We start from the raw sequence: 18,916 nt of genomic DNA, 5'->3' as shown, positions 1-18,916 counted from the left end.
CAGTTTAATAAGTGCCTATGTATATACCTGTTCATATATGGATTTAAAAATAGACAGATTATTGTACATGGTGCCTACTGTGACATTAAAACCAATATGTTATGCACTATAACTTAGTCTCGACCTGCCAGACACATGATAAATGTAACTCAGATTATCTATTTCTATTAAAATAGCTTTGCGTGTTTACTCTTTTAGCTGACAGCCGGTTCAGGAAGTGAACCTCTTCCTGCCACTGACCACCAAAGATAAAGCCAAAAACGTTGACCTTTTTAATGGTGCAACATTTCGCATCCTTTTATATGTGTGACTTGTGCTCTGTGTCTACCTATCTGAAGGGATAAAATAAAACAGATATAAAGTGCTCTGCAACCTGACTATGTGCAACCTTTGCCAAGCTTGCCAGTTCACCCTTTCCTGTCGAGCAAGGGTGATCGGGAAAGGTCAGAGAAAGATCAAGGATCAGAGCACTGTGTCGCCGTGTCTGGATCTGATTTCTAAATTCAGGTTAGCAATGTTGTCACATGCTCTCTGTGTGAGACTGCATGTGTGCTGCACTTAAGTTATCTTGTGTTTCATCCACATACCCTTTGTAATGGCCTCTGGCTGCTGGGAGGCTTTTCTCAGATGAAACAGCACATTTGTATACAGAATGCCATAATCAATGCTACATACAATAACAATGCCTTAAACTACAATGCTCAGGGTGCCATTTGAGCATGGAAGAAGAAGCATGCTTTTGCCTGTGGATAACTCAGGAAATTAAGACTTTAAAGTAAAGCAATCTCTCTCAAATGTTCTGGTTATTGTTTCCTACCCATCTACCTGCACACTTTACCACATTTCTACTTGTTTATCCCTGTATACATCCCTCCCTTTCTTTGCCATTCACCGAAACACTCTTTGCCCTTTGACTGGCTGCTCACCACCATGTTACTCCAGCCCAAGTCACTCTGAATGTCACGAGCCATCTCTGGTTGCGTCCTGATCTTTTTATAGCCGGGCAGCTGAAATGTGAGGGGTCACAATGAGAGGATAAATACAAGGGCCAGCAGAGTGGAGGGTTGTCGCAGACGAACGCCGGATCTTCTCCCTCTTTTCTCTTCTCTCAGATCTCCTCCTAACCTCCAAGGTAAAACTAAACTAAACTGAAGGTTTCACACAAATATGAGATAAATGCAATGTTTTAATTGGCTTTTTGTGCAACCTGTTGATTTTTATTTCTTATAAAGCATGAAGTGCATGGCGTTTTCCCTTTTCTATGAAGGCTAAACATACTAAATGCGAGTCACATTTAACTCACAGTGATGTCCTCTTAACTAACTCTAAATTAAAAGATCTTTGTCGTGGCTTTTCTGAGACACTAAAAACGGGAAGTGTTATTAATAATACACTCAGTATTCTCCTTACTTCACAATACTGAGAAGTTTAGTTCGTCTTTTTCCGTGCATCACTGGTGGCTGCAACGCCCCTCTTTATCTGATGAAAACTTTCCACTGCATTGTGGTCAGAAGTGACTCACTAATCTTATTAAGCTCTTATTCAAAACTGTTTCAATTTTCCAGGCTGTCTTTTATTGTTCTTCCTTTACAGTACATGCCTGCTGAAAATAGGGTAGAGAAACTGAACGATTCTCTCTTATGTAATGCCTTCTGGCTGAGCCATGGTGCTTGATAAAGTACACTGTGTTTATATTTAGTCCAGTCAATTGATAGTGGAGGCACAGGCGAGGGGGATGGTGAACAGGAGGTGTGGGATAGAAGAGGGGGGGGGGATAGGGAATGGGAAAAGAAAGGTCAGGGATAAGAGGCTAGAAAATGGAATAGGTCACCCGCATTTTCAAGGGTGGTCAGATACAGTATGTGATGGGTGGGGTAGAGGAGGGCTCTCTGATACTGATCCCCTCTGCAGCTGCATATTGTGCTTGGGGAATAGTGCCTAGCCCCAGCTCATAAAGTATTTGGGTTACTGGAGCAGTTATAGCTGCAACAACTGCAGTCTCACGGTCGGGGCACCAGCATGTCTAATTTTATAGTCACCGAAGACAGACAGGAAAACATCAAAGCATGTTGTTAGGCCTTTACTGCACCGCTTCCTTCATATGGCCAACCAAAAGTTTTGCTTCCTTTCATGAAGCAGGTTCCAATGTATTTGCAAGTATAACCACAACCCCAAATGTCTGGTTTACACAGCTTGACATTTCGTTAAACGTTTCACCTTGCACATCTGCCTAGTGGAAGCCCGCTGACCTATCAGCCTTTTAATATTTTCTTAATTTCTCATTTTTTGTAATTCTCTCAGTCAGGATGCCTCACGCATACCCCTTCCTCACTCCTGAGCAGAAGAAGGAGCTCAGTGACATTGCTCACAAGATCGTCGCTACCGGCAAGGGTATCCTCGCCGCAGACGAGTCTACCGGTAAATCATTTTTTAAGAGAATGTACTTTTTATTGTTTAAAGGTCTCCTATCATGCACAAATTCCCTTTTTGATGTATTTTATACATAAATATGTGTCCCGATGTGTCAGGGAACTCACAAAGTGTCAAACAAAACCTTCTCTCTTTTCCTCCGTACCCAAATCTCTAAAAACGGGGGTACAACGGAGCTGATCCAGATTTTCTGCCGATATTACGTAATATCGGAAATGTGGGCTGGCTTTACGCTCACGGCCCTATCAGAAAAGTCGCTATCAGAAACAATGCGTGATGTGTTTTGGAAGTAATATGGTCTTTCTTTACATTAGCAAGTATGCTAACACTCAGAGCTAAGCTGTACTGGAGAGAGTATGTGTAAACAATCAGGATATAAAAAGGTACTCACCCACCTTGTGGTAAACCTGCAAGAGAAAAGCATTTGAGCCCCATGTTTTTTATATATTTTTATATATCTGAGACCCATAATATATGCCTAAAAATAGCATTGTAGGAGATCTTTAAAAGTCAATAAGAATGGGGAAAAACTGGTTCGATTATGACTTTGACATTTCTTAGAATTAAAACGTTTCTAATGCAAGTGCTCAAACAAACTGTAGTGAAGTGCTCAGATGGATCAAGCCTTCATTCATCATATTTTTCCTCATCCTCCAGGAAGCGTGGCCAAGCGTTTCCAGAGCATCAATGCTGAGAACACCGAGGAGAACAGGAGGCTGTACCGCCAGCTCCTCTTCACCGCTGATGAACGCATCAAGCCTTGCATTGGAGGCGTGATCCTCTTCCACGAGACCATGTACCAGAAGACCGACGACGGCAAGCCCTTCACCCAGTATCTCAAAGAGAGAGACATGGTGGTGGGCATCAAGGTCGACAAAGGTGTTGTCCCCCTGGCCGGAACCAACGGCGAGACAACCACCCAGGGTGAGCGAAGAACCGATAAACAACCAAAGAGTATTTACGTCTTTTGACACCTTTGTCTAACTTATCTGCTCTATCCTCCCTCTTTCGCAGGTCTTGATGGACTGTATGAGCGTTGCGCCCAGTACAAGAAGGATGGTGCTGACTTCGCCAAGTGGCGCTCTGTGCTGAAGATCACCCCCACCACTCCTTCCAGGCTGGCCATCATTGAGAATGCCAATGTCCTGGCCCGTTATGCCAGCATCTGCCAGATGGTAAGACACAACAGACAGACGTTGAAATCAGTGTAAGGTCTGGACAAGTTCCACGTTGGTTTTATAAGCTTCATTCTCAGTTATCAGTAGAAAAAAAAAATTCTTCTCAAAAGTCTATGTGGCTATGATGGATTTCACAATGGCCCCAAAGCTGCATTAAATGCTCTAATTGTATCATTAAAAACAATCTGCATTAGTCAGATCAGAAACATGTCGTCTCTAATGCCCTGTTTCCACTGCATGATATGTCTCGGATCTACTCTTTTTTTAAACTCAAATCATAATCTCTTATTCCAATGTTAACCTTCTCTCATGTTGCTGACACAATCGTTTTTGACTCCTTTTGTCTCTGCCATCCTCAGCACGGCATCGTCCCCATCATCGAGCCTGAGATCCTCCCCGACGGTGACCATGACCTGAAGCGCTGCCAGTACGTCACTGAGAAGGTCCTGGCTGCCGTCTACAAGGCCCTGTCCGACCACCACGTCTACCTGGAGGGAACACTGCTCAAGCCCAACATGGTTACCGCCGGACACTCCTGCTCACACAAATACACCAACCAGGAGATCGCCATGGCCACCGTTACTGCCCTGCGTCGCACTGTGCCCCCTGCAGTCACTGGTAAACAGGATGCACACAATACTGCCTTGTTGAGTTGCACACATTTGCCAACTTTGCTAGCACAGCTAAACACTCATGCTCTTCCTGTTTAGGCATTACCTTCCTGTCTGGTGGCCAGAGTGAGGAGGAGGCCTCTGTCAATCTGAACGCCATGAACCAGTGCCCTCTGCACAGGCCCTGGGCCGTGACCTTCTCATACGGCCGTGCCCTGCAGGCCTCTGCCCTCAAAGCTTGGTGCGGCAAGACGGAGAATGGAAAGGCATGCCAGGAGGAGTTCATCAAGAGAGCTCTGGTATGTATGAATAATATTATTTAAAAGTTTGTACGTCTATAAAAAAGTGTTGTGTTACACAGAAGCCGCAGTAGAGTGTTCATAGAACTGTAAGGACTGCAAGCAACCCCTTTCTGTATTGTGCATTAAGTAATATTGTGCTTTTTGTCTCATACAGGCTAACAACCTGGCCTGCCAGGGCAAATATGCTCCCTCTGGAGCCAGTGCTGCCGGCGCAGACTCCCTGTTCGTGGCCAACCACGCTTATTAAGCATGGACACTCACCGTTTCCCTCTTCGCCTTCTTCCCATTATTAGTACCACCATCACCATGAAAAAGGCCATGTCACCGATTGTGAAAATTATTTTAAAGACCAGCACTCGTACAGGATATTGGTAGAAAGCGAAGGAGAAGACCTTCCATTTGGGTACTGCTGCAGCCAGGAAATTCGTAAAAAATGTTCTGCCTCCATTCCCTTTCCTTTTATTTTTAAAACGTTTAAACCTGTTGTCAGGTGAAGATTCCCACATTGTTTTTACACAACTTGTACGATTTCTTTTGAATTCACCAAGTGCAGTATATGATTAATACTGGTACCATGGAATAAAGAATTTGCCCTAACCTGTTGCTTTACTTCCTTTTTGAGTCCTTGCTAAACATTATTTCATGCAAACAACAGTTCAAAGCTGGAGCCTACTTGGGCATGTAATGTTAGCCTGAACATTTTTAAGCGGTCAGGCAGCAAATGTATTGCAATAGATGTGACGTTTCATTTCAGGTTGCAGGCTGACAACAGCACTTTAATTTAAAACTGCAGGTTGCTACACTAATTAATGTGATATTTCATCAACGAATACCCTATATGCAAAGTTTATGTTGCAACAACATTTCAGAAACGACTCTCCTAGTGGGAATGCAACGTGGTTTAATTAATCTCTTAGGTAGCTGACACAAAGATCAAGATCTTTAATGAATTTCCCATGACAATGTTTGTCATGGGAAATTCATTCCGGTAAACCACTATCACTTTTTCCAAAGGGGCCACCAACATCAACAGAAAATTAAAAGATCTTTGTAGTGGCTTTTCTGAAATAAGAGCTATAATTGCAAGTTCATGTTAACTGTACACATTTCAACATGCTAACGCTAAAATGTACTAACATGCTTCCAAACCAAATATGTTCATGCTCCTAGCAATACTACTACCAAAAAAAAGCTTGGTTGTGACCCGGCATACAAAGGCACAGTAGCCTACTTTATGCACAACCATGAGTGTAATAAGAAAGCTCAGTTAACATAGCTGTATTCTTAATTATCATTAGTAGTTATACACATACCACTTCAATCTCATTAGTATGCATAGAAAGTGACAGGTCACACCTCTAAGCCCCGCCCCCTTCCGCCGGAAGTCCCGCCTTCTTCCGCCGGAAGTCCCGCCTCCATAAACCACGCCCACTTCCACCGGGGGTCCCGCCCCCCCATAGGCCCCGCCACCTTCCACCGGAAGTCCCGCCACCACTTCCGGTTTTTTCAAAAATAAAATTAAAAAATATTTTAAAAATGATAAAAATAAAAATGCTGCCCCTACCGGTCGCCCCCGCATCCGGTTTTCAAAATAAAATAACATGACATTTAACAACCATGAGAAAAATAAAATGCTGCCCCTGCCGGTTTTCAAAATAAAATGTGAAAATAATTTGAAAATGATAAAAAAAAAAAATGCTGCCCCTACCGGTCGCCCCCGCTTCCGGCAAAATAACATGAAATGTAACAACCAGGAGAAAATAAAATGCTGCCCCTACGGTTTTACAAAATAATAATTTTATAATGAATCACATATGCATAGGATCAATGTCCCTGCCACCTAGTCACTTCCTGTGCGCCTGTATACAGCAGTATTGACTGCAACTTACAAATACTTGCAAATAACATGAAATATACAACCATATATTTTAAAAGTAATGTCTCCGCTCTAAAGAGCAAGGTCCCGCCACCTAACCACTTCCTGTGCCCCCTGTATACAGCAGTATTGACTGTAACTTACAAATACTTGCAAATAACAAGAAATATACAACCATATATTTTTAAAAGTACTGTCAATCTCACTAACTCTTTCTCTCTGCTATTCTCTGCCGTGAAAAGTTTGGTGAACAGTCAAGACAGGTGTGGGGACCATAAAACCCCCGACATCCTCTGCAGGCAAATGGTGGGAACACACACACACACACACACACACACACACACACACACACACATACACACATCCCCCACCACTCACCCCTCATCCGTTAGGGTTAGATAAATAAGAGCCATTCGTCTTTCTCACTCTTCAATATTTTCTCAAGTCGAGAGAAATGGCCAAGAGACGTCTTGATATGGGTGTAATCTGCGAGACACCGCCACCTAGTCACTTCCTGTGCGCCTGTATACAGCAGTATTGACTGCAACTTACAAATACTTGCAAATAACATGAAATATACAACCATATATTTTAAAAGTAATGTCTCAGCTCTAAAGAGCAAGGTCCCGCCACCTAACCACTTCCTGTGCCCCTGTATACAGCAGTATTGACTGTAACTTACAAATACTTGCAAATAACAAGGAGAAAATAAAATGCTGCCCCCTACGGTTTTACAAAATAATAATTTTATAATGAATCACATATGCATAGGATCAATGTCCCTGCCACCTAGTCACTTCCTGTGCGCCTGTATACAGCAGTATTGACTGCAACTTACAAATACTTGCAAATAACATGAAATATACAACCATATATTTTAAAAGTAATGTCTCAGCTCTAAAGAGCAAGGTCTCGCCACCTAACCACTTCCTGTGCCCCTGTATACCGCAGTATTGACTGTAACTTACAAATACTTGCAAATAACAAGAAATATACAACCATATATTTTTAAAAGTACTGTCAATCTCACTAACTCTCTCTCTCTGCTATTCTCTGCCGTGAAAAGTTTGGTGAAACAGTCTGAAGACAAGCTAGGACACGTCATAAAACCCCCCGACATCCTCTGCAGGCAAATGGTAGGGCGATGGGGAGGGGGGAACACACACACACACACACATTTAAATTCAGAGGATGAAAAAGCAGAAAACATAACTTGTTTTGTAAAACGGTCAGCACGTCAGTTTCAAGAAAGACGTTTGCATACATACAAAAGTGTATCTTACAGTTCCTTTTGTGAGAGAATTACACACAAATCTGCAGAGTGTCACTAAAAAGTTGTAACACAGGGACTGACATTCTGTATGGGGTTTCACACGGACACAAAGTCTACTTCATTATCTACTTTGTCAGCTTTTATACACAAAAGTGTATCTTTCAGTAACTTTCTCAGAGAATTTAAGCATACATCTGTCAAAGATTCTTAACGAAATCTACTTCATTATCTACTTTTCAGCTTTTATACACAAAAGTGTATCCTTCAGTAACTTTCTCAGAGAATTTAAGCACGTCAGTTTCAAGAAAGACGACAATAATTAGTAGTTAGACATTTTGGAGAAATGTTCTCTGTCGTTCTTAATGCAAAAACAAATCATCTCTACTCCCTTTGGGTGAAGTCCAGGAATGTTCTCGGGGGGAGTGGACACTTGCTGTTACATGGCATAAAGCTTCTGCAGTGTGCCAATAAATCTATAGTTTCCCTAAAGCTCCATACATTTACACATATTGACTAATGACATGAGGGGTAAATACAAAACAAATCTAAATATCACCAATTATTCCAGAATGTGACTAGAATAGAGTCTAGAGAATGGACCCAGGCTTTGTCTTCAGCCATCAACTAAATAGGGGCGTGCTTTTTTTTTTTTTGAATCACCAGTATGTTACTCACCATTGAAGACAGTGTTGAGGGGGCAAGCAAAGTGTACTCAGCGGCAGATTGCATGGAAGCAGAAAGGCCTGGCTCAGACACCATGTCTCCAAAGGTTGACGGGGAACTTCCAACCAGTTCCATCACCTGTTTAGCTTGAGGGAATTTAAACACCATTAAAAATATGGATTACAGAAAAACAATATATGTAGTAAATCGGGTAATCATTAATAAGGGGAAAATGTGCAAGTCTAACCTGAGTCTGGCATGAGCACTTGATCAATAAGGTGGATGACAATGTCCTTCTTGAGCACCATCTTGATGCCATTGACTGTTAAACTCTCGCCATCACAGCCTTGAAATCAAAGTAACGCTTCTAAAAACATATATTTTAGAAAAGTAATGTTAGTCATGTCAAGTTATCAAGACTGCTGTGTTTCATCGAAACAGTGTACAGAGCAGAAAGGGGAACATTTGTCGCCACATTAACATACCGACTCCTCTATCAGTTTTTGCATACATAAAAAGTGTATCTTACAGTTCCTTTTGTGAGAGAATTACACACAAATCTGCAGAGTGTCACTAAAAAGTTTTACACAGGGACTGACATTCTGTATGAGGGTTTCACACCTGAGCTGCTGGGGGGAGGGCGTTGAAAAGCGGGTGAGTATGTTTTGGCTCTCTGGTGTGTTAAGAGTCACAGTCTTAAAGAAAAATCTGGTCAGAAAAAGTACTTAACTTTCTACCAGTTGTAAATTGTCTTACATATAAAAAAAGTAAGAGACTTACTGTTTCCTTTGTGAGAGAATTACACATAAATCTGCAGAGTGTCTGTAAAAAGTCTCAAAATCACAAACTGCAGACGCCTCAAGGAGAGACTTGAAAAGATCCATGCCGAGTGGGGGGAGAAGAAGAAGACTAATAACCAGCAGTTGACTGAAGCCAGGGACTTTTTTCTTTAAAGTAAAATAAAAATGGGAAACTACTATGCAAAACGCTCTGTATATATTGATCAGAATGTAGTCAATACCCTTTTAATAAGTGTGGTGATGAGGACGATTGAAAACAGAACGAGTAGTGACCCCTGTGTAAACAGAATGGCTGAAGTTTGTAAACTAGAAGACATTTTGGCTATCGTGCGTTCTGGCAGTACTATTCCAGGTCATTGGGAAACGATTGTAAACGAAACATTTAAAGTGGTCCTGGAATCTTCATTTTCCGAAACATTCTGTAACATTATCTCAGAAATGAAACAAACATCAAAAGTGTATCATGTGCTCTCAGTGTATGCTCTGTTTGTAGATGTAATGCATCTCTGTGCAGAAAGCAGCATACACATGAATATTCTGACTGAAGTGAAAAACTCCATCACGATATCTCCAGTCATATGGGGAATTCTAAGCTGGAGGCGGTCCTGCGGATGTTGCAATCAGTATAACTATTTGATTTTTGGGTGTGAAAAATAAAAAAGTGTTTTTACATTTAAAAACTGTTGTCTTCATTATAGCAAGGGGGGAGCGTGTCTCATACATGTGTATTACAGTCCTTCTTTTTGTGTTTTTCAGTGTTTTTCTGTGTGTCTGTACACACAAAGCACAAATCATTTCAAACAAACCCTGAATCAAATTTAGAGAGGACCATTAAGAGTCAGATTCTTAATGAAATCTACAGACACAAAGTACTTCATTATCTACTTTTCAGCTTTTATACACAAAAGTGTATCTTTCAGTATATTTTTGAGAGAATTTAAGCATAAATCTGCCAAATGTTTCAAAAACAGCCTTGTTTCACTGAAATAGCCTCAAAATCACAAACTGCCATTAAGAGTCAGATGCTTTTACGGAATCTAATAAAACAGAGTATTTTCTACAGATGACTCCTCCCACTCAACGCAATAAGTACCATCCCATTCAGCAAATCATATAAAACTAAGGACCCCCACTAAGACGACCGTTGAAAGTAGCCATGAATCTGAGAAAAACCAAGTCTGATATAGCCTCCCCTTATTATCACCAGGATAACGGATATGGGCTTAATGACTGGATGTTACAAAGTAGGGGAGAGGATGTTCCCGAAGAAGAGCCCTCCTCTATATCATATCCATGTAAGGTCTTTAGGACAAAAGAGGACCACGATAACATGACATATGAAGAATATCTTTCTTTAAAAGATGGTATTATAGATAACCTTTATAGAAACAGTATATCTCATAGCACTCGCCAAGATCGCAAACGACAATTAGCAGAAAAGAAAAGAAAAAGTAAAGAAAAACGAAGAAAAATGAAAAGGAGAAGAAAAATGAAAAGCAAACGCAGAATGCGAATGAAAAGAAAAGGACGGAAAACCAAAAAGACAAAACGAAGGAAGGTGAAAAGAAAAAGGAACAAAGTGAAGAAATGTAATGGTGTTGTTGAGTCATTACCGGATCATAATAATCTTATAGATCATCTACCGCTAACCGACTGCTGCGAATGTGTTGAACAAATACCAAAAGCAATGGCAGAGCTTTGCTTCAATATAATGAGAGAAAAAGCACGATACTGTGGAATTGCCCAAATTGGTGACAGTGCCAGAACATGCATTAAAAGAATGTTGGAGGATTTCTATTCTAGTGTCGGTTGTCATTACATCGAAGGATATGCCAAAACGTGTGACGACATAGACAAAGCTTTTGAAGACAATTATATGGTACCTGTCCTTACAGCTAAACAAATCCTACGCCAGGTATTCAACAGACCACAAGAAGCACAAGAAGCCCCAGAAAGGATTACATTCAGAGCTAATAACGGTGAAACCGAAGAAGAAGCAAAGCAGATTATAATCGTTGCGGGTGAAAGGATAGAGAATTTGCATGTGATGTTAATGCATTTATCTGATATAAAAAATGCATTTGTTTACTTCCAAGAGACCCCTAAACATCTACTTGGGCAATGTGAATTGAACGATAAACCGATCACTGTCAATGAAACGCGGAGAGAAGCAGCAGTGCAAATCGTTAAGTCTATTACCTTGTATGCACTACGGCATTAACTTGGTAAAATGTAATGTGTTTTTATGAAAGTGTGTTGAATGTTGTGTTTTCAATTAAACAACCATTACAAAATGAAAATGTGTTTTTTTTTTTTTTGCTCTCATATATAGTAATAGTATTGTAAACGAAACATTTATAATAAATCTTCGACAGGCTGCCACACAGCCTGCAGTCCGTCACCCCGACCCTCAGTATGTGCACTAAAGAATGGGCAAAGATTACGGCTTTTTTCGGTTTTCTAACCACCATTAGGCGTCTAAAAAGAGTTGGTTTTACTGAGGCACCATTTTTTGCACGTAATGGATGTCCTGTGGTGCTGGTCAGTCAGAGTTGAATAGACCTGCGTCAGGGGTTCACACCAAAAGCCATAAAGGAGTCTTTTGTCATTGATGAGCGAGGTCATCTCTCTCCTCCACTGGCCAATAAACTTTCACATTCTCCACTTTTTTATGATTTTGTTTAGCTCACGGACCCCAAACAAAAGTGCAAAGAATTGAATTAATCACAGGGAAATGAATAAAGGATTAATTTGCATTGATTTTTGCTCCACCACAAATGGAGTCATTTTCTTGACCATAAGGACCTGAGATGTGCACCAACCTGGTGACCAAATACAAGAAGCATCTGACCTATGTGCTGTCCAACAAGGGTTTCTCCACCAAGTACTAAGACATGTTTTGCAAGGGGATCAAATACTTATTTCCTCCACTATATTTGACTCTTCACTTGCTGTAACAAATATGCATTTCCTCTCTGTGGGACGAATAAGGGTATTCTGATAATTCCTCATACATACTCCTTTAAACCATTTTTTTAAAGTTAAGACATTCAATGGTAACCTTGTTAACAGAAGTGGCAATAACAGAGTGATATTGACTTTTAGTGATTTATTTATTATGCACTTTTTTCCTGCAGGTGTGGCTTGAGGAAGGAACACAGCGACGGAGGAAAATGCCACAATGTCAATGGGGGTACATGAGCCAACCACCTTAGGTATAAAGGCAGGGTGGGGCTTCAGCAACACTCTCGTTTGCCCCGGGGCAAACTGAGTGCACGAAGGATGTACAGGCAATAAGGCTGTAAAACTCCTGAGCTCTGTGAAGTGTTTTCACTTATCTTTTTTATGTCTTGAGTATATTGTATGTTGCATTATTGGAGAAGCTTAGGACCCAGGGTTAGGTTTAGGATTTTCATTGCCTAAACAACGCTGTTGTGCATACAGTATGTCAATACAACTTGGTATGTTGAATTGAAACTTGTGTCCAACAGTATAATCAACCAGTGCTGCTATAAGCTCCGTGGCAGGGGGAGACGTGATGGCAGCTTATAGCAGCACTGGTTGATTATACTGTTGGACACAAGTTTCAATTCAACATACCAAGTTGTATTGACATACTGTATGCACAACAGCGTTGTTTAGGCAATGAAAATCCTAAACCTAACCCTGGGTCCTAAGCTTCTCCAATAATGCAACATACAATATACTCAAGACATAAAAAAGATAAGTGAAAACACTTCACAGAGCTCAGGAGTTTTACAGCCTTATTGCCTGTACATCCTTCGTGCACTCAGTTTGCCCCGGGGCAAACGAGAGTGTTGCTGAAGCCCCACCCTGCCTTTATACCTAAGGTGGTTGGCTCATGTACCCCCATTGACATTGTGGCATTTTCCTCCGCCGCTGTGTTCCTTCCTCAAGCCACACCTGCAGGAAAAAAGTGCATAATAAATAAATCACTAAAAGTCAATATCACTCTGTTATTGCCACTTCTGTTAACAAGGTTACCATTGAATGTCTTAACTTTAAAAAAATGGTTTAAAGGAGTATGTATGAGGAATTATCAGAATACCCTTATTCGTCCCACAGAGAGGAAATGCATATTTGTTACAGCAAGTGAAGAGTCAAATATAGTGGAGGAAATAAGTATTTGATCCCCTTGCAAAACATGTCTTAGTACTTGGTGGAGAAACCCTTGTTGGACAGCACATAGGTCAGATGCTTCTTGTATTTGGTCACCAGGTTGGTGCACATCTCAGGTCCTTATGGTCAAGAAAATGACTCCATTTGTGGTGGAGCAAAAATCAATGCAAATTAATCCTTTATTCATTTCCCTGTGATTAATTCAATTCTTTGCACTTTTGTTTGGGGTCCGTGAGCTAAACAAAATCATAAAAAAGTGGAGAATGTGAAAGTTTATTGGCCAGTGGAGGAGAGAGATGACCTCGCTCATCAATGACAAAAGACTCCTTTATGGCTTTTGGTGTGAACCCCTGACGCAGGTCTATTCAACTCTGACTGACCAGCACCACAGGACATCCATTACGTGCAAAAAATGGTGCCTCAGTAAAACCAACTCTTTTTAGACGCCTAATGGTGGTTAGAAAACCGAAAAAGCCGTAATCTTTGCCCATTCTTTAGTGCACATACTGAGGGTCGGGGTGACGGACTGCAGGCTGTGTGGCAGCCTGTCGAAGATTTATTATAAATGTTTCGTTTACAATACTATTACTATATATGAGAGCAAAAAAAAAAAAAAACATTTTCATTTTGTAATGGTTGTTTAATTGAAAACACAACATTCAACACACTTTCATAAAAACACATTACATTTTACCAAGTTAATGCCGTAGTGCATACAAGGTAATAGACTTAACGATTTGCACTGCTGCTTCTCTCCGCGTTTCATTGACAGTGATCGGTTTATCGTTCAATTCACATTGCCCAAGTAGATGTTTAGGGGTCTCTTGGAAGTAAACAAATGCATTTTTTATATCAGATAAATGCATTAACATCACATGCAAATTCTCTATCCTTTCACCCGCAACGATTATAATCTGCTTTGCTTCTTCTTCGGTTTCACCGTTATTAGCTCTGAATGTAATCCTTTCTGGGGCTTCTTGTGCTTCTTGTGGTCTGTTGAATACCTGGCGTAGGATTTGTTTAGCTGTAAGGACAGGTACCATATAATTGTCTTCAAAAGCTTTGTCTATGTCGTCACACGTTTTGGCATATCCTTCGATGTAATGACAACCGATACTAGAATAGAAATCCTCCAACATTCTTTTAATGCATGTTCTGGCACTGTCACCAATTTGGGCAATTCCACAGTATCGTGCTTTTTCTCTCATTATATTGAAGCAAAGCTCTGCCATTGCTTTTGGTATTTGTTCAACACATTCGCAGCAGTCGGTTAGCGGTAGATGATCTATAAGATTATTATGATCCGGTAATGACTCAACAACACCATTACATTTCTTCACTTTGTTCCTTTTTCTTTTCACCTTCCTTCGTTTTGTCTTTTTGGTTTTCCGTCCTTTTCTTTTCATTCGCATTCTGCGTTTGCTTTTCATTTTTCTTCTCCTTTTCATTTTTCTTCGTTTTTCTTTACTTTTTCTTTTCTTTTCTGCTAATTGTCGTTTGCGATCTTGGCGAGTGCTATGAGATATACTGTTTCTATAAAGGTTATCTATAATACCATCTTTTAAAGAAAGATATTCTTCATATGTCATGTTATCGTGGTCCTCTTTTGTCCTAAAGACCTTACATGGATATGATATAGAGGAGGGCTCTTCTTCGGGAACATCCTCTCCCCTACTTTGTAACATCCAGTCATTAAGCCCATATCCGTTATCCTGGTGATAATAAGGGGAGGCTATATCAGACTTGGTTTTTCTCAGATTCATGGCTACTTTCAACGGTCGTCTTAGTGGGGGTCCTTAGTTTTATATGATTTGCTGAATGGGATGGTACTTATTGCGTTGAGTGGGAGGAGTCATCTGTAGAAAATACTCTGTTTTATTAGATTCCGTAAAAGCATCTGACTCTTAATGGCAGTTTGTGATTTTGAGGCTATTTCAGTGAAACAAGGCTGTTTTTGAAACATTTGGCAGATTTATGCTTAAATTCTCTCAAAAATATACTGAAAGATACACTTTTGTGTATAAAAGCTGAAAAGTAGATAATGAAGTACTTTGTGTCCGTAGATTTCATTAAGAATCTGACTCTTAATGGTCCTCTCTAAATTTGATTCAGGGTTTGTTTGAAATGATTTGTGCTTTGTGTGTACAGACACACAGAAAAACACTGAAAAACACAAAAAGAAGGACTGTAATACACATGTATGAGACACGCTCCCCCCTTGCTATAATGAAGACAACAGTTTTTAAATGTAAAAACACTTTTTTATTTTTCACACCCAAAAATCAAATAGTTATACTGATTGCAACATCCGCAGGACCGTCTCCAGCTTAGAATTCCCCATATGACTGGAGATATCGTGATGGAGTTTTTCACTTCAGTCAGAATATTCATGTGTATGCTGCTTTCTGCACAGAGATGCATTACATCTACAAACAGAGCATACACTGAGAGCACATGATACACTTTTGATGTTTGTTTCATTTCTGAGATAATGTTACAGAATGTTTCGGAAAATGAAGATTCCAGGACCACTTTAAATGTTTCGTTTACAATCGTTTCCCAATGACCGGGGATAGTACTGCCAGAACGCACGATAGCCAAAATGTCTTCTAGTTTACAAACTTCAGCCATTCTGTTTACACAGGGGTCACTACTCGTTCTGTTTTCAATCGTCCTCATCACCACACTTATTAAAAGGGTATTGACTACATTCTGATCAATATATACAGAGCGTTTTGCATAGTAGTTTCCCATTTTTATTTTACTTTAAAGAAAAAAGTCCCTGGCTTCAGTCAACTGCTGGTTATTAGTCTTCTTCTTCTCCCCCCACTCGGCATGGATCTTTTCAAGTCTCTCCTTGAGGCGTCTGCAGTTTGTGATTTTGAGACTTTTTACAGACACTCTGCAGATTTATGTGTAATTCTCTCACAAAGGAAACAGTAAGTCTCTTACTTTTTTTATATGTAAGACAATTTACAACTGGTAGAAAGTTAAGTACTTTTTCTGACCAGATTTTTCTTTAAGACTGTGACTCTTAACACACCAGAGAGCCAAAACATACTCACCCCCTTTTCAACGCCCTCCCCCCAGCAGCTCAGGTGTGAAACCCTCATACAGAATGTCAGTCCCTGTGTAAAACTTTTTAGTGACACTCTGCAGATTTGTGTGTAATTCTCTCACAAAAGGAACTGTAAGATACACTTTTTATGTATGCAAAAACTGATAGAGGAGTCGGTATGTTAATGTGGCGACAAATGTTCCCCTTTCTGCTCTGTACACTGTTTCGATGAAACACAGCAGTCTTGATAACTTGACATGACTAACATTACTTTTCTAAAATATATGTTTTTAGAAGCGTTACTTTGATTTCAAGGCTGTGATGGCGAGAGTTTAACAGTCAATGGCATCAAGATGGTGCTCAAGAAGGACATTGTCATCCACCTTATTGATCAAGTGCTCATGCCAGACTCAGGTTAGACTTGCACATTTTCCCCTTATTAATGATTACCCGATTTACTACATATATTGTTTTTCTGTAATCCATATTTTTAATGGTGTTTAAATTCCCTCAAGCTAAACAGGTGATGGAACTGGTTGGAAGTTCCCCGTCAACCTTTGGAGACATGGTGTCTGAGCCAGGCCTTTCTGCTTCCATGCAATCTGCCGCTGAGTACACTTTGCTTGCCCCCTCAACACTGTCTTCAATGGTGAGTAACATACTGGTGATTCAAAAAAAAAAAAAGCACGCCCCTATTTAGTTGATGGCTGAAGACAAAGCCTGGGTCCATTCTCTAGACTCTATTCTAGTCACATTCTGGAATAATTGGTGATATTTAGATTTGTTTTGTATTTACCCCTCATGTCATTAGTCAATATGTGTAAATGTATGGAGCTTTAGGGAAACTATACATTTATTGGCACACTGCAGAAGCTTTATGCCATGTAACAGCAAGTGTCCACTCCCCCCGAGAACATTCCTGGACTTCACCCAAAGGGAGTAGAGATGATTTGTTTTTGCATTAAGAACGACAGAGAACATTTCTCCAAAATGTCTAACTACTAATTATTGTCGTCTTTCTTGAAACTGACGTGCTTAAATTCTCTGAGAAAGTTACTGAAGGATACACTTTTGTGTATAAAAGCTGAAAAGTAGATAATGAAGTAGATTTCGTTAAGAATCTTTGACAGATGTATGCTTAAATTCTCTGAGAAAGTTACTGAAAGATACACTTTTGTGTATAAAAGCTGACAAAGTAGATAATGAAGTAGACTTTGTGTCCGTGTGAAACCCCATACAGAATGTCAGTCCCTGTGTTACAACTTTTTAGTGACACTCTGCAGATTTGTGTGTAATTCTCTCACAAAAGGAACTGTAAGATACACTTTTGTATGTATGCAAACGTCTTTCTTGAAACTGACGTGCTGACCGTTTTACAAAACAAGTTATGTTTTCTGCTTTTTCATCCTCTGAATTTAAATGTGTGTGTGTGTGTGTGTTCCCCCCTCCCCATCGCCCTACCATTTGCCTGCAGAGGATGTCGGGGGGTATTATGACGTGTCCTAGCTTGTCTTCTGACTGTTTCACCAAACTTTTCACGGCAGAGAATAGCAGAGAGAGAGAGTTAGTGAGATTGACAGTACTTTTAAAAATATATGGTTGTATATTTCTTGTTATTTGCAAGTATTTGTAAGTTACAGTCAATACTGCGGTATACAGGGGCACAGGAAGTGGTTAGGTGGCGAGACCTTGCTCTTTAGAGCTGAGACATTACTTTTAAAATATATGGTTGTATATTTCATGTTATTTGCAAGTATTTGTAAGTTGCAGTCAATACTGCTGTATACAGGCGCACAGGAAGTGACTAGGTGGCAGGGACATTGATCCTATGCATATGTGATTCATTATAAAATTATTATTTTGTAAAACCGTAGGGGGCAGCATTTTATTTTCTCCTTGTTATTTGCAAGTATTTGTAAGTTACAGTCAATACTGCTGTATACAGGGGCACAGGAAGTGGTTAGGTGGCGGGACCTTGCTCTTTAGAGCTGAGACATTACTTTTAAAATATATGGTTGTATATTTCATGTTATTTGCAAGTATTTGTAAGTTGCAGTCAATACTGCTGTATACAGGCGCACAGGAAGTGACTAGGTGGCGGTGTCTCGCAGATTACACCCATATCAAGACGTCTCTTGGCCATTTCTCTCGACTTGAGAAAATATTGAAGAGTGAGAAAGACGAATGGCTCTTATTTATCTAACCCTAACGGATGAGGGGTGAGTGGTGGGGGATGTGTGTATGTGTGTGTGTGTGTGTGTGTGTGTGTGTGTGTGTGTGTGTGTGTGTTCCCACCATTTGCCTGCAGAGGATGTCGGGGGTTTTATGGTCCCCACACCTGTCTTGACTGTTCACCAAACTTTTCACGGCAGAGAATAGCAGAGAGAAAGAGTTAGTGAGATTGACAGTACTTTTAAAAATATATGGTTGTATATTTCTTGTTATTTGCAAGTATTTGTAAGTTACAGTCAATACTGCTGTATACAGGGGGCACAGGAAGTGGTTAGGTGGCGGGACCTTGCTCTTTAGAGCGGAGACATTACTTTTAAAATATATGGTTGTATATTTCATGTTATTTGCAAGTA

General features: G+C 40.3%; 1 protein-coding gene across 2 annotated transcripts; it reads left to right on the top strand.

Annotated features, from left to right (window-relative positions):
- Positions 1-993: 993 nt before the first annotated feature.
- Positions 994-5,118, top strand: aldoab (aldolase a, fructose-bisphosphate, b). 2 transcript variants are annotated; one of them, XM_034214699.1, is made up of 7 exons: positions 994-1,132; positions 2,302-2,418; positions 3,088-3,354; positions 3,445-3,605; positions 3,968-4,226; positions 4,319-4,518; positions 4,676-5,118. In XM_034214699.1, exons 2-7 carry the CDS (start codon positions 2,307-2,309, stop codon positions 4,766-4,768), a joined length of 1,092 nt encoding a protein of 363 aa, XP_034070590.1. In that variant the 5' UTR covers positions 994-1,132; positions 2,302-2,306; the 3' UTR covers positions 4,769-5,118. The 2 variants fall into 2 exon arrangements, with proteins under 2 accessions (XP_034070590.1, XP_034070591.1); XM_034214700.1 differs by having other exon boundaries at positions 1,115-1,132; positions 2,306-2,418.
- The last annotated feature ends 13,798 nt before the right edge of the window (positions 5,119-18,916 follow it).

The sequence above is a fragment of the Gymnodraco acuticeps genome, unplaced genomic scaffold (genome assembly GCF_902827175.1).
Source record: "Gymnodraco acuticeps unplaced genomic scaffold, fGymAcu1.1, whole genome shotgun sequence".
NCBI lineage: Eukaryota > Metazoa > Chordata > Actinopteri > Perciformes > Bathydraconidae > Gymnodraco > Gymnodraco acuticeps.
The sequence above is the reverse complement of the archived record's forward strand: the minus strand, read 5'-3'. Positions and strand labels throughout refer to the sequence as shown.

Coding starts and splice junctions, on each gene's coding strand:
- aldoab (XM_034214699.1), top strand. CDS start 2,307: ATGCCTCACGCATACCCCTTCCTCACTCCTGAGCAGAAGAAGGAGCTC. Junction 2,419..3,087: donor CGCCGCAGACGAGTCTACCG/GTAAATCATTTT, acceptor CTCATCCTCCAG/GAAGCGTGGCCAAGCGTTTC. Junction 4,519..4,675: donor AGTTCATCAAGAGAGCTCTG/GTATGTATGAAT, acceptor TGTCTCATACAG/GCTAACAACCTGGCCTGCCA.